The 16,244-nt window shown below is 36.8% G+C and overlaps 2 protein-coding genes across 3 annotated transcripts in view; one reads left to right on the top strand and one right to left on the bottom strand.

Moving 5' to 3' along the window:
* Nucleotides 1–4,832: 4,832 nt before the first annotated feature.
* On the bottom strand, nucleotides 4,833–9,148 carry LOC123866048 (membrane-associated progesterone receptor component 1). Its single transcript, XM_045907382.1, has 3 exons — nucleotides 8,640–9,148; nucleotides 7,390–7,539; nucleotides 4,833–5,838 (listed from the first exon to the last, which is right to left on the bottom strand). The coding sequence occupies exons 1-3, from the start codon at nucleotides 8,962–8,964 to the stop codon at nucleotides 5,717–5,719; spliced, it is 597 nt and encodes a 198-aa protein (XP_045763338.1). The 5' UTR covers nucleotides 8,965–9,148; the 3' UTR covers nucleotides 4,833–5,716.
* Nucleotides 9,149–10,305: 1,157 nt separating this feature from the next.
* The window catches only part of LOC123866046 (GDP-fucose transporter 1), a 13,572-nt gene continuing 7,633 nt past the window's right edge, over nucleotides 10,306–16,244 (top strand). The window contains exons 1-6 of one of the 2 annotated variants that reach the window (XM_045907380.1): nucleotides 10,307–10,406; nucleotides 10,477–10,579; nucleotides 11,002–11,203; nucleotides 11,689–11,914; nucleotides 12,251–12,543; nucleotides 13,117–13,393. In XM_045907380.1, coding sequence (XP_045763336.1) covers nucleotides 10,497–10,579; nucleotides 11,002–11,203; nucleotides 11,689–11,914; nucleotides 12,251–12,543; nucleotides 13,117–13,335 — 1,023 coding nt within the window. In that variant the 5' untranslated portion in view covers nucleotides 10,307–10,406; nucleotides 10,477–10,496 and the 3' untranslated portion in view covers nucleotides 13,336–13,393. Of the gene's footprint in view, nucleotides 10,580–11,001; nucleotides 11,204–11,688; nucleotides 11,915–12,250; nucleotides 12,544–13,116; nucleotides 13,394–16,244 lie in introns of both variants that reach the window. The other variant, XM_045907379.1, reaches the window with a different exon arrangement.

Here is a 16,244-nt window from a genome sequence, read left to right as displayed (position 1 = left end):
GAAATCTATTTATAGTGAAATAAGGCGAACATTGAAATGTCTTAGTACTTAAGGTGCATGAACCTTCAGCCTCCCACTCTGGGTACTGGAGCTAGATCTCGGGCACGCATCTCTAAGGGTGAGATTTATAGAGCGCACTTTGACTTTGCTCAGACTTAAGATCGAGTTAAAATGAGACAGATTTATGCGAGAGATAAATCTCTCTGTCTTAAGTCTGAGCAAAGCCTGAGTGCGCTCTATAGATCACACATTGACTTTCGGATGTGCGGCATTTTTTCACTTGTTTTACCAGTTAAGGCAAACGATGTGGGGAAACCGCACGCCTTAGTGTTCTCCATAATGTATGAAGTCTGCCAATCCTCCTTTGGCCAGCGTGGTAGATTAAGTAATATTACTATGGCCAAGCCCCCGTCTTTGTGTCTCTATCGCAGCCAACGCTACGAACGCTCAATTGGAAAGTCCAAAGTGTAAATTCGCGATAAGTGAATGGTTTTTTGACAGTTTCTACGCGCCTTAAATCAGTTATAGTAGTCAACAAGACACTAAAGGCTCATTTACACGTGAGCTTTTATAATATTCGTTATAAATGCGTCCAAATATAACAAAATTGAATTAGGGCTAAGTGCTAACCAAACTGAATGTGTAGAATTCATATTTTGGGTCTCATTAGAGGGGCGCGACGGGCGCAATGCCCGTGATTGGTTGGCTGTCATATCACGTCATACTCTGCCTCCCGCATTGGTTACCCCCCGTCTTTGTTCAGTCTGTCGCGCGCACACTAATCTTTTATAGAGCGTGTGGGTACACATTGCCTCGACATCCGTGCCGTTCTATACTTACACTGGTATTCATAATCAAGATAGGGGCTTCTTTAGGGGACCATTCAGACGACATGTGTCATATTATTATTCAACATTAATGCATTGCATTAAGGTCAGGTCAGGATGACATGTGTCATATTCAACCTTAACGCATTGCTTACAGGTTGAATATGACATGTCATCTGAATGGTAAAAAAGGTGAAAAGCAGCCTCTTCACTATGAATTCTTGTGTAAGTAACAAAAAGGCTCTTAAGTGTTAAGAGGTTTTGAATATGGTTCAGTATTCGTCCAACAGAGCCATAGTAATATTATATCAGTACATAGCAGTTCAACCATATTATCATTATTATTTATACATAACTGTGTCAGATCACCACTTAAGGGCCATGAGACAGGCCTGCTCGCGAAATTCAAATTTAATTTGGTTTTTCGCAATTTGTAATTGAAAGAAATTGATTCTAGTATCGACTAATTTGTGAGAATAGTCGATACTTTAATTAATTTCTTAAACTGGACCTTTTCAAGTAGATTTTTATATAAACCTGTGAGGATGATACTGCCACTGTCGGAATAAGAATACCATAAGCCTACGTTGTCGTATTAGTTCACAAATTGCGAAAAACCAAATTAAATTTGAATTTCGCGGGCAGGCCGGTCTCATGACCCTTAAAAGCTAAAATTTTAAGTTGTGATGTCATCTGTGTTTAGTCAAGTTGTTAAATATATTCCGAAAAAGTATTGGATCTCCAGAATTATAATTTCAATAAAAAATTGATGAATAATCGATATTAAAATCTTACGACGATAATAATCGATTTTGATGAGATCGATTTTGATATGCAGCAGAATATAGAACTTAATATAGTTTTTAAAATAAAAATTCAGTTTTTTAGTTATAATTTCATTAAAACTAACAATTTAAGAGTGCATAAAAATCCATTGTATACAATGTCATTATTTAAAAAATCAAGTGTTTACTTACATAAAAAAATGAATCTACCATTAATTTGATTGCATACCATTAAAAAAGAAAATACTGGGTCCAAATATCTTCACTTTATCGAAATAAACACTTAAGTCTTTAGGGAATTAAAGCACTAGTCTGGTTCGAATGTGGGAAAATATAATCAGAAACACTTCATACATAGTCAATAGTCATAGTACAAAACAATGTTCATATTTTCTCCAAATCATATTAGACGCTGTTACTATAGGGGCATTTCACGTCAAGCGGACAACCAAAAAAAAGTGAGGTCGTGAATTTTGTTTATACTTTGGTCAGTTATACTTCTAGTAGACGTGGATATATACACACAATGTTTTTTTCGTATGATGCTTTATTGCTGAGTTATGAGCTTTTAAAAATTTACTAAGAATGAAGTCCGTTATTTTTGGATGCTTATTATTTGTAACAATTCATTTGTAAATAAAACTAAAAAGCATTGTTTATTATAGTTAAAAAGTTGAAATTTTTATTTTTTTTATCGAATTCTAAATTTAAATTTTTTAACGTATAGTAAACCGGAAGTGAACATTTCAAATCGATATTTGAGTAACTTGGCCAAACTAAAAATAATTTTTTTTTACCGTGAATTAAAGCTTACATGTACTTATTCTTCACCAAAAAAAATTGTAACGTGATGTCTAATAGTTTAGGACTTAGTAGCCCAGTAATTTGGTCGTCAAAAAGGGGCTTATCTGGAAAGTTTTCAGAAAGTTATGCAAATTGGTGGTTTTATAGATTTCGATCTGCTCTTTCCGAATTTTTATTTTGCCACCTCGTACCTTTGCCGCTCGCGCCGCCATCTTGGAAAAATGGCGCCCAAAAACAGTTTTTTCACGATAACTTCTTTCCCATTCATTTTACGACAAAAATTGCTATGTAACAATTAAACTAGAGACAATTTCCTACAATTTGAGTAGTCACCTTTTTTTGTAGACTCAATAGTTTCAGTGTACGAGCGCCACAAAGCCCACTCCAACACTCGTTTTGGCTAAATAACTCATTTCCACACCACCATGTGGTAGAGTGAGTGGCGTGATTTTTTTTTACGGTATCTCCAGGAGACGGTAGTCACCTTCAATTTAAGACATCACTTCGTTCAGAGAATACTAACATTCTTCAGAATTCCGCTCGAGATAAGAGTAAATATACTGCATCGCAGTTTCGATCTCATGTGAATATGGACCTTTTTTTGGGTTTCGAACCCAAAGGATGCCAACGGGACGTTATTACTAAGTCTCCGCTGTTATCCGTCCGTTTGTCTGTCAGCGGGCTGTATCTCGTGAACCGTAATAGATAGAGAGTTGAAATTTTCACAAAATGTGTATTTCTATTGCCGTTATAACAACAAATAATAAAAATTTCAAAATGGCTGACATGAAAAAAAACAAAAAAGTAATGTTATTTCTTGTTTGATGGTACGGAACTCTTCGTGTGCGAGTTGGGCTTGCACTTGACCCATTTTTTTATTTTTTTAGTTTGTAGTGCGAGGTAAAATTTTTAATGCACGAATTGCGATATTGTGTATTGACTGCGACCACATTATAAACATGCTCGAGATGCCGAAAAATCGGTCAAGTGCGAGTCCAACTCACATAGGAAGGGTTCCGTACCATAATACAAGAAATAATGCTCTTTTTTATTTTTTTTTCATGACGGCCATTTTGAAATTTTTATTATTTGTTATTATAACGGCAATAAAAATACACATTCTGTGAAAATTTCAACTTTCTACCTATTACGGTTCATGAGATACAGCACGCTGACAGACAGACGGACAGACGGATAGGCAAACGGATGACAGCGGAGGCTTAGTAATAAGGTCCCATGGGCATCTTTTGGGTTTAAAACCCAAAATAAAGGCTCATATGCACGTGAGATCGAAACTGCGATGCAGTATATTTACTCTTATCTCGAGCAGAATTCTGAAGAATGTTAGTATTCTCTGGTCGAACTGATAGCTTAAATTGAAGGTAACTACCGGCTCCTGGAGATACCATAAAAAAAAAATCACGTCACTCACTCTACCACATGGTGGGGTGGAAATGAGTTATTTAGCCAAAACGAGTGTTGGAGTGGGCTTTGTGGCGCTCGTACGCTGAAACTATTGAGTCTACAAAAAAAGGTGACTACACAAATTATAGGAAATTGTCTCTAGTTTAATTGTTACATAGCCATTTTTATCGTAAAATGAGTGGGAAAGAAGTTATCGTGAAAAAACTGTTTTTGGGCGCCATTTTTCCAAGATGGCGGCGCGAGCGGCAAAGGTACGAGGTGGCAAAATAAAAATTCAGAAAGAGCACATCGAAATCTATAAAACCACCAATTTGCATAACTTTCTGAAAACTTTCCAGATAAGCCCCTTTTTGACGACCAAATTACTGGGCTACTAAGTCCTAAACTATTAGACATCACGTTACAATTTTTTTTGGTGAAGAATAAGTACATGTAAGCTTTAATTCACGGTAAAAAAAAATTATTTTTAGTTTGGCCAAGTTACTCAAATATCGATTTGAAATGTCCACTTCCGGTTTACTATACGTTAAAAAATTTAAATTTAGAATTCGATAAAAAAAATAAAAATTTCAACTTTTTAACTATAATAAACAATGCTTTTTAGTTTTATTTACAAATGAATTGTTACAAATAATAAGCATCCAAAAATAACGGACTTCATTCTTAGTAAATTTTTAAAAGCTCATAACTCAGCAATAAAGCATCATACGAAAAAAACATTGTGTGTATATATCCACGTCTACTAGAAGTATAACTGACCAAAGTATAAACAAAATTCACGACCTCACTTTTTTTTGGTTGTCCGCTTGACGTGAAATGCCCCTATAGATCGTTTCATCGAATAGTTCCTATAGCGTTATGTTGGCTCCCGTCTGTTGGGTGGTCATTGGCACCATATTGGCATGAGAAGACGCAGATTTTGTTTATTTTCATTTGATTTTCATTTCATTCATTCAGGAAAATCAAATGAAAATAAACAAAATCTGCGTCTTCTTATGCAAATATGGTGCCAATGACTTGGACAGACAGGGGAGCCAACATAACGCCATGGGAACTATTCATTGAAACGATCTATACAGGTTACGTTGGCTACGGTGCTAGCACAGTAATAGTAATTATCACATTGTAATTTGTAATAAGCGCAATTGTTGTACTTGGCCTACCGACTGATATTAAATGACTTTAAACACTATATATAAAAGGAAAAGGTAACTGACTAACTGATCTATCAATGCACAGCTCAGACTACTGGACGGATTGGGCTCTTTGGCCAGCATTATGACGTAGACATCCACTAAGATTGGATTTTTGACAATTCAACCCCTAAGGGGATAAAATAGGGGTTTGAAAGTGAAGTCCACCTGCATGAAGTCACAGGCATAATCTAGTATCTGAATAATTCTGCTCCATCTATCATTCATCACTCATGATTGACAAAATAGACTGATGTAGAACCTATTGTCTAATGGATGATTTAGGAAAGATCCTCATTGACACAGAGTTAAAGAAAATCGAAACAACACAATTTTTTTTGCATTTTAATCTTTATCTCCACCCTGTAATGCTCTACCTAAAAAAGAGGCATATATTGGCATGTACTTTTTTCTGGCCCCCGCGAATATTTTGTCGTGTTTTTCTGTACAAATTTTTACATTGTGTTGATGTAGATCAATATAGTATATTTTTGATTGTCGCTTCAACTCTTGTGTCAAGGATGTACCTTACGCTGTAGCTATCATTTGTTGAAAATTTTCTCAATCAATATTTTCTCTGATTCAAACCAGACTAGAGTACATCCCTTTAATGTACATGGAAATATCACATCTGAGGTCTGTTTGGTTGAACTGCTGTAGGCTCGAACTTCTTTCTGTCCTTCTATTGCTCTTTCTTGTCTTCTTGGTTGCTGGTGGAGTTGTCGGTTTCCTCTGGTTCCTCGTCTGAATAGTTTGTCGGTTCCTCTCCAGGCTTTAGCAGTTTACCCACGAGGTCGTACTTTTCTGAAAAACAAATAAATAACAAGTAAGTAGGAGGTCACTGAGCAGGAGATGGAGAGAGCTATTCTTTCTCTACGTGATCAAATCAGAAATGAGAACTGTAGGAGAACCAGAGTAACCAACATAGTTCAACCAGTTGTAAAGTTAAAATAGCAATGGTTGGTGCCTCAAAATGGTTAACGCCCACTGGTGATTTTTGCCTCTATCATTTGTATGGGATTTACGCAACAGAGAGAGCGCTGTACTAACTTTTTTCTGAGGATAAAGTATAGGGTTGTCTATGGCCTAGCTAGGAGAAGACAGCGCATTTATAGTAAGATACTTAGAAAAAGAAGCAATCAGTATATTATATAAGGAGTTAAAATGCATAATCTACATTTTGTTATCCTGCCCCAATCATAAAACATGATAACAATAACTTTTTTGGGTTCTGTAGCCTTTGTAATTTCGTCCAATTCATTTGCTTTATAGCTTTGTCCAATTCATTTGTCCATCTATATGTCACAACTATTGTATTTATCTTTCTTTATTAAGACATAGTATGAAAATATTTAAGATTTGCAAGTATAATTAATTAAGGTATTTTAATCACATCACTATAAAACTGAGATTCCATTAATGAGGATGTATTAAATATTATTGTTTGTATTTCATAGTTAATTAGATTTTTCCTTTATTTACAGGAAAATATTGCTCACTAGTTGGAACTCTTCAAGTCTTGACAAATACTTATACATATTTAACTAGCTTAATCCCGTGACTTCGTCCGTGTGGACTACACAAATTTCAAACCCATATTTACCCCTTGGGATTGAATTTTTTAAAACTGTTAGTGGATATCTAGATGTCATAATATCTATCTGCATGTCTTTCAGTTCAATAGTTCAGTAGTTCAGTAGTTTGAGCTGTGCATTGATAGATCAGTCAGTCAGTCAGTTTTTCCTTTTATATATTTAGACTAATTTCCCTATAGGTTTAGCAAAGTAGTACCTAGCATGTAAATTATTTATACAGAAACCCTAAAAATCAGTGTTTAGTGCATTGTGATATTATATAAAATTGTACATATTCCAGTGATAAGAAAGCGATAAGATTAAAAATATCAATAAATAAATAATGCAATTTTTGATTAGGCTTTCTAGATTGTGTTTGGACTAAAATGTATGCACTAAAAAAGTAAAATATTTTGATTGAGGATTTCTCAGTTAATTCAACTGAAATTAATAAACCAACCTGTCTGTAATCTGGCAATTAGTTATACAGCATGCTTATAGTCTTTGTGATAAAATATAACATGGCTAAGTAGCTCTACAACAAATTAGTGATAGATTGATTTAATTTTGGGTGTAAAGTTTGCATATAGAATACTATGAATATATCAGTCATTCTTAGATTGCATTTTAGACAAAACTAGTGGGTCTGTCCTGGTTTTGCTAGGGTGGAATCGCAATAAACAAAGTGCAATTTTCCAAACTTTGTCACTCATCATGTAAGCGCAGACATTTGAATATACCTGCACTGTTAGCTTTAATTTAAGTGCAATCATTGACTCACCTCTAAACTGTGCCTCCCACTCCTTCACAGAGTCCATCTCCATAGAGTTGAGGTCACTGAGGTCATCATACTCTTTATCTGATGATGTGACAGAGAATGTGGCGAGACCTCTTGATGCATCTTTACCTCCAAAAGCGGCATATGGACCCCCTGGAATACATTGAGACTTTATATTAGCTAATGATGAGTTTTTGAGCCATGTTGATGTTACTCTCATTACAAGAGGCATTAAGTAGATATTTATTTATGCATTTATTTGAACAGCTTTACATACTAAGAAATATTATAAATACGAAAGTCTGTCAGGCTGTCTGCTAGCTTTTCATAGACCATCTGTTTAACCATTTTTGATGAAATTCGGTACAAACATCTCGAAGATGGATATAAGCCACTTTTTGTCCTGGAAAATTAAGGAGTTCCCAGAAGATTCAAAAAACCCAAATGCGATGAAGTTGCACCCATTACACTCAGTGTGAAATAGTAAGGGTGTGCTCTTCCATGCACAAGTCAACTGGCTGTTTGTCTACCCTTTCCTGCTTCAACTGCCGATCAGTTTCATTTGGTGAAAAAATGCACTCCGAGCTGGTCTTTCTTAATGAACCCTAAGAGGGATAGAAAGTTTTCTAATAGACAACTTTTGATAATTTGCAGCCAACATTAAAGTTACTAGGTTACTTTGACATTTAATAGCCTGCTTCTTAGTAAAGAAGGTCATTGAAAATGTTCAAAGAAACTCAGGGCTTTGAGCAAGCATAGGTGAGTATTCAATTGGAATGGAAGTGTTGAATTAATTTACATAATATAGTGCTCATTTGACTATGTAAAGTAACAGTTAGGGTACAAGCAAGTAGGTACTTCCATTCTTTTCACATTGCAGTATTAAGAAAATAATAAAGTATAATTCTAGCCCCAATTTAGATGTAATCTGTATACAATTAAATAAGTACAAACTCACTTTCAGATCATATTACAAAAGTGATACCAGAATTCAATACTAGAAATATTAGATTTCCTAAAAAACATGTGAAACCTCAAAATCAAAATAAAAACCTTTGAACCGTATTAAATTACATGGCTAATGAAGTGTACTTTATGCAAGGTCATTTTTTAAGGTGTATCATTACAGACAGACTATATTAAATACGCCATCGCGACGGAACCGCTCCTGCATTCATATCAACATCATGAATAAATAAGCACTGAGTCACAGTACATTAAAGTCAACGCTATTAATAAACAGATGCACGCACCGGGCCCGTAGAAGCGTCGTCCTCGCGTCGCGTCGAATATCCAACCGTTTACAGCTACGAGGACGCGACCATCGGGCTGCGTCCCATCGAACTGACGAAGCTCCGCAACAGTCATATCCTTTCGTATCTTAGGAAGCTCGGGTACTTGCTGCTCAGCCGAAGGTTTGCCAAACCTACTCCTCAAGATTTTATACACCAAAGCCACGATAATCAAAGTCAAAACCAAATTCACCGGATTTAGGATTTCATTGAAAATACTAGAGTCCGACTCAGGACTCTCAGCTTCTATACTGTCTGCCGATTTTGTTTCAGGCGCTGATGCCATTTCAGCTTTTTAACAAAGTAACTTACAATTCGAATCACTCGCAGTTTTATATTGTGTACAAATCACAGTACAAATTTTATAAAACTACAATCACTTCTTACCGGATTTTTCCTAAAAAATAATCGGTCCACAAGGTTCACAATCGGTCACTGACGTCCACAGACCATAATATCCTAACCTGACGTGACGGCTGCGTCAGCATCATTTTTTTGACGGTTAAAAAAAGTTGTCATCAATGTTACCAGCATAGAGATATCTTTGTATGTATCTTTTTTTTTTTTCTTTAAATCTGGCTTTACTCTGACTAGCCAATGTCAAGTTTGTGATATTTTCAAGTTATTGAATTTATACAAGTATGGACTCCGTCTGCACCGGCGCCCGCCGACATACGCGCGGCGCCCCTTTAGAGCGCTTCCCAGTCAGTTCCACCACCACAAAACACTAACTAACACAAAAACCAGCCACTCTTAACAAAAAAAACACTCCAAACAAGCACAGCACGCGCGCCAGCAAACGCCATCACAGACGAAGTCCATGTTTGTATCTTTATTTATCTTCATCAAATCATCATATCCATGGTTACCAGTCATTGCAGTTCGTGGTCTGTGCATTGCAGTATGTATTATACTGCTAGACTGCTAGAGTACCACCAGTGCCAACCAAGTGCCGACGACCTAGAAACACTCAGACTAGAATCAAGGTAGACTTGTCAGACGTGTATTAAAAAACAAAAACCAGCACAAAAAATTCAAAATATTTTGGCAGAAGTTGAAAGGGCGATCTACTAGCAAACCCCTTACAACGTGTTTCGCGTGCTTGTAGCTCGCGTGCGAGTCTCCCGTCCCACTTCCCCTCAAGGGGGAAAAAATTAAACGCCTTGCGATCTACTGGTATGCTTCTACTGGCAGAATCTCGATACACATGCGAGTAGCTCGATTTTGCTAGTACTATCATGCTTTTGTGCGAGTAACCACAGAACACGAATGCGAGTAACTAGCTTCATGTATATCACCGGTATACACTCCACATGGACTTCGTCTGTGTTGGTGTTAGCTGGCGGGCGTGCTCTGCTTTTTTGGAGTATTTTTTTTGTTAAAACTGACTGAAAAGCGCTGTAAGGGGGTGCCGTGCGTGTATCAGCGAGCGCTGGTACAGACAGGGTCCATACTTGTATAGTTTAACTATCTTGTTACAAATAACTACAAACTTGACATTGGCTAATCTTTGTAAAGCCAGACGAGAGAGAAAAAAAAAAACACTCCACATTGACATTTGACAAATTGCACATCATGTGACATGTCTCATGTCGATGTCAAACTTATGTCAAACAATTTAAGTACTTTCTTTAAGTACTCTTTGGTTTGGTTGTTTATAAAAAACCGCGGGCGGTGATGTCGACTTTTAAGTTTATATTTTGATCTATTACGAACACAATTAACTAGGTACCGTGAATTCAGTCTTTTATTAATGTTAATTCATTACTCTAGTATATATCTATAAAACTACTTTCAGTTACATTCAATACGTCGAAAATGATATCAAACAAAATGAGAGACCGACAATCAGAACTGTGTTCAAAATACATCAAAATATTTTTAGTCGTATCCTGTTACTGGTAAGAATTAATAAATAGTTCATTTCAAAGTAATATAGTAATTCCATTTAATTCCAGACGTTTATTGCCGAGTGCTTGCTTATCATTTAACTACACCCATTTTTAAAAATACTTTGCGTGGTTAAAAGTTCCCTATCGTGCTCAATCAGATGTAAAGTTTTATCTTTACTTAATTGTGTGATAAATAATTCCTAGTTCAGGCAGGAAATTGATTTGCCACCTGGTGATAAAAAGGCGTTACCTTAAAATACAAGGTTAACAGTTTTTACCCATATTATCTTTTACTCTTTCCTAATCAGAGTAACCTGACTAATTTACAGAGTAAACCTTAAAAGAGCGAGGTCCGACTCGCACTTGGCCAGTTTTTTTAAAGTATAAAAAATTGTAAGGATAAACTTTTGATGCAAGCAATATGATTTCAGGATTGTATCAATAGCAACAGTTTTTGTAAACAAGAGTTTATTAAGCGGGCAATCAGTGCACTTAGAGGCTCCTTTGTTCATCACATGGTTCCAGTGCATAGTGTCATTCATTATATGCTTCACACTGAGCAGTACAGGAGGAATTCCTGGTGTCTTTAGTTTCCCTAAAGGTACTCCTTGGTGCAGAGAGGTTGCCAGAAATGTGAGTGAATATATTTCAATTCTTAGATGTAAATGGACATTATGTCCTACTCTTTGTAATTTTAAGTCTACAGTATCTTGTTGATTGATTCATTAAAATTCAAAATATTTTTATTCAATTAAACTTTTAGAAGTACTTTTGAATCTAGAGAAGTGCACTTGTTGATAGTGTCGGCATAAAGCCACAACTGCACCCTCACTCAAGTGCCAAAAAAACCTTGTCGGACTGTACTTGCTTAAGCAAAACATTTAACATAATTCATTCAGTAAACATATTGTTTTATGATATACAAGAGCAGTACAACCATACCATATGGGATATATGCTATCATTCTATGCTGTTGTTATGTGATAGTATACTTAACCACTTTATTATTTAAGAAGGAAAAGCTTTTGGCAATGTTTTCAAAAGAAAAAAAAAATTTATTGAACTCAATCAGAATTTAAGTTTTGTTTAATTTTGATTAGCAATATTTTGTTTTTCAGGTGGTCCCTCTATCAATTATGTTCACATTGATGATAGCTTTGAACAACCTGTGCCTGAAGTATGTTGGGGTACCGTTCTACTTTATAGGAAGATCCCTGACAACTGTGTTCAACGTAGCACTGAGCTGGGTACTGTTGAGGCAGGCAACTTCATTGAAATGTATGCTGTGTTGTGCTTTCATCATATTTGGATTCTACCTTGGAGTTGATCAGGAGAATTTGTTAGGTAGGGTTATACCTAATTTATTTATTATTATTATCATCCTCAATAAAGATAGATAGACATACACTTCTGGATACAGGTCTCTACAGTCTTGCATTTCACTGATTACCCTCACCGTTAAAGCAAGTGATACTTAACTGCTTAAAACACATAACTTTGAAAATTAGAGGTGTGTGTACCCAGGACCGAACTTTGAACCCTCTAACTAAGAGCCTGAAGTAGTAACCACCAGGCTAACACTTTCCTACTTACTCTTTACATATCCATAATGGTAATATTTTTACACCACTAATATACACAATTTTTGAGATATTCAAAAACCTGTTGGAATGTTTTCAGGTTCATTTTCTCTCCTTGGAACAATATATGGAGTTGCGGGTTCCCTTATGCTCTCACTTTATTCCATTTACACAAAGAAAGTGCTACCAAATGTAAACCAAGAGGTGTGGCTGCTGTCTTACTACAATAACGCATATTCAATAATAATATTCCTGCCATTAATTATTATTAATGGAGAGCTAAGTGTGTTGTGGAATTACAATAATTTCGATAGCACATTCTTTTGGGTGCAGATGGTTATCGGTGGAGTGTGCGGATTCGCTATTGGATATGTGACTTCACTGCAAATAAAGGTAAGGATTTCCTTTAAATTCTTGATAGGTTTGACCAAATAAGGTCAGTTGATAAGTGATGATGCTGTCTTGGAAGTCTAGAGATTCCGATTATTTATTTATTTATTATGCCAAATTTCATGATTCAAGGTCAACGGGAAGTATCCTGTAGGTTTTGATTCCCTTGACAGGTCTTGACAGAGTCTACAGACAGTCAGACAACGAAGTGATCCTGTATAGATCGTTTCAACTAATAGTTCCTATGACGTTATGTTAGCTCCCCTGTCTGTCTAAGTCATTGGGTGGTCATTGGCACCATATTTGCATGAGAAGACGCAGATTTTGTTTATTTTCATTTGATTTTCATTTCATTCATTCATGAAAATCAAATGGAAATAAACAAAATCTTATTCTTATGCAAATATGGTGCCAATGACTTGGACAGATAGGGTAGCCAACATAACGCCATAGGAAGTATATGTTGAAACGATCTATAAGGGTGCCTTTTATTCTCCGGAAATACAGAACCCTAAAAAACGAATTGATAATCTTCTCATTTTTATAGTTGGTTAAAAATGAATTAATAAATTCCAGGTTACATCACCACTAACCCACAACATATCCGGGACAGCGAAAGCGTGCGCCCAAACTGTGATAGCAACCCAGTGGTACAATGAGAGTAAGAACACCCTTTGGTGGACGTCCAACATTATTGTGCTGGGCAGTAGTGCGCTGTACGCGCGCTTCAAACAACAAGAGATGGAGGAACAGTCCAGAAAACCCATACCGGAAGAGCGGAAAAGCTTAGTATGACCATTTTCTTGTACAGAGTTACTTAAATTATTTATTTACAAATAGTGTATGATATATTGGATAGAATCAGGCGTTACTTTGCGGAAGTTCATGTTTAGCAAGAAACAGTTAAAATTATTTTGCTATAATCCGCCAACAGAAAAAATCTGTATGGTCAAACATGCAGTTACAAGCTAAGCACCGCTTACCTCCCCAACCAAGCAATAAAGCCAAGTTCCCAAGCAAGCACTGCCACCACCATTCACATGCACCACCACACAAGACTTTTCCACTACTCTCGACGCACGTTTCGCCCCGACACCGGAGCATCCTCAGGAGATTTCGACTTTACAATGCTGTATTGTCAAGTGACGTTCTAATCAAATGCGCGGTGTTATATACTGTTATTTAGTCCCACAACTGTTGCCCCGCCCATTACCCCCCTCACCCCCTGTACTACCCCCGCACCCCTCCAGTCTACCCCTTTCAAACAAACGAAGCAACGGTGAATTTGAAACATTAACTTGTTCATTGAGTAATTTAAATTGATTATTAATATTATGTTTTATTATTTTTAATTGTTCGAACATGCTCAATCGAAGACCTTTATCGCAAGTGTGTAGGATTTTATATGAATGGTCGGATGATAATTTGTGTCCACTATCTAGGAGATGTTTAGCAAAATGTGATTTTTGGGGTTGGTTGTTCCTAACCGCGGCTAAATGTTCTTTGTAACGTGTTTCAAATTTACGACCCGTTTGACCGATATATGTGGCTTTGCAGTCTGAGCATTCGAGTTTATAAATGCCGGATTTTTGTTTGTTGTTTAATTTATCTTTGATGAATATAAATCCTCTAGATTTATATTCATCACCACCAGATAAAATAAACAAATACAAATCCAGTATAACCTATTTTGGAACAGTGTCCGAGCGTATAGCTAAGACACTTAAAGCACATTTTTTTTTTTTTTTTTTTTTTTTTTTTTTTTTTTTTTTTTTTTTTTTTTTTTTTTTTTTTTTGTTGACGCTGGGGAATGCATTTACGCATCCCCCCCGGAGGGAGGGTATGTGGGACTCGCCGGCCGAGAGGCGACCGGAATACCCACTAAACCCCAGCGGCGCTACTGCGCGTCGCCTGGCGACTGGGTCACGGGAACGGCCGAAGCAAACAACCGCGACCCAGCCAGCGACGTCTGCCAAGGCAGACCCTCCACCGGGGACCTGCTCGGTCCCCATCGACGCACCTCCGGGACGCACCAACGAAGTGCGTCCCCCGACCTTGGGACGCGCACGTCGCCCGCGTCCCATCCTCCGCTTCATCCACTGTGCCCTCTGCTAGTCAGAGGGACACGCGGAGAAACCTCCCCCCCTGCCAGGTCATTAGCCATAGCCAACAATATCTCCGAAGAGAAATTATTAGCCATGTTACCGGGGCGCACCGGCCCGAACACTGCTCTTCCCCTCGGACGCATCCAAAAGGGACCAGCAGCATCCAGGCACACTGGGAGGTTACCTGGCTGGCGCCCCCACTTAAAGCACATGATATACATGTTGCATTTAGGACTAATAATACACTTACAAATATTTGCAACGGTAAAGATAAATTAAACAACAAACAAAAATCCGGCATTTATAAACTCGAATGCTCAGACTGCAAAGCCACATATATCGGTCAAACGGGTCGTAAATTTGAAACACGTTACAAAGAACATTTAGCCGCGGTTAGGAACAACCAACCCCAAAAATCACATTTTGCTAAACATCTCCTAGATAGTGGACACAAATTATCATCCGACCATTCATATAAAATCCTACACACTTGCGATAAAGGTCTTCGATTGAGCATGTTCGAACAATTAGAAATAATAAAACATAATAATAATAATCAATTTAAATTACTCAATGAACAAGTTAATGTTTCAAATTCACCGTTGCTTCGTTTGTTTGAAAGGGGTAGACTGGAGGGGTGCGGGGGTAGTACAGGGGGTGAGGGGGGTAATGGGCGGGGCAACAGTTGTGGGACTAAATAACAGTATATAACACCGCGCATTTGATTAGAACGTCACTTGACAATACAGCATTGTAAAGTCGAAATCTCCTGAGGATGCTCCGGTGTCGGGGCGAAACGTGCGTCGAGAGTCTTCTTGCACAGTGCGCACTTACACACCTCATGTTCAGATTGGACTACTTGTTTTGCGTACATTATATTTGAATATTTGACACAGTCATATTATGAAGTGTTTATGAAGTTACTCAGCCATTTTATAAAATGTCTGAATCTGTACAAGGTATTTCAATATATTATCTAAAATATATCGCATTCTATGGAATGAAGACTTAAATACATTGTCCGTAGAATAAAATACTTAGACCAAAGTTTTAATGATAACAACTTAAAAAGTGAAGGAATAACCAGGGCCCCAAGTCTGCTATTTTACATGATTTGTCATTGAACTACAATGCAATTTTAATTCAATTACCATTGGTTCATAATTTCGTAGTCTACTAAATTCACAATGGCCGACCGATGGTCTTGTAATTGGATTGCAGTTGCATTGTAGTTGGTATTGCCATTTGCTCAAAAAGCGTTTGCCAAAATGAGTCCAAAAAAAATAATACATATTAAAAACGTTTATTTAAGCTAGATTCGATTATAAATGTTATCTATTTGTGTTTTAAAGATTAAGCCTTAAGTAAAATGATCATAATAAGCCAAAAAGATAAATTTTAAGTGCGATCTAAAAAATAAAATGTCAAAAATAATTATATTTCATCTGTAACTGTCGAATTGACATTAAATGTCAATGTCATTTGATAGTTCTGCAATTTGAATTTTGATTTTTGATTTTTGAGGCGACTTGCGAATACCTACCTAGGTAGACAGAATATTTAAATCTGTGAAGTGTGAATATTATAAGGGACTGCGAA

Source organism: Maniola jurtina, chromosome 6, assembly GCF_905333055.1.
Source record: "Maniola jurtina chromosome 6, ilManJurt1.1, whole genome shotgun sequence".
Classification (NCBI taxonomy): Eukaryota; Metazoa; Arthropoda; class Insecta; order Lepidoptera; family Nymphalidae; genus Maniola; species Maniola jurtina.
The sequence above is the reverse complement of the archived record's forward strand: the minus strand, read 5'-3'. Positions and strand labels throughout refer to the sequence as shown.

Coding starts and splice junctions, on each gene's coding strand:
- LOC123866048 (XM_045907382.1), bottom strand. CDS start 8,964: ATGGCATCAGCGCCTGAAACAAAATCGGCAGACAGTATAGAAGCTGAG. Junction 7,540..8,639: donor ACGACGCTTCTACGGGCCCG/GTGCGTGCATCT, acceptor AATGTATTCCAG/GGGGTCCATATGCCGCTTTT. Junction 5,839..7,389: donor GTGGGAGGCACAGTTTAGAG/GTGAGTCAATGA, acceptor TTTGTTTTTCAG/AAAAGTACGACCTCGTGGGT.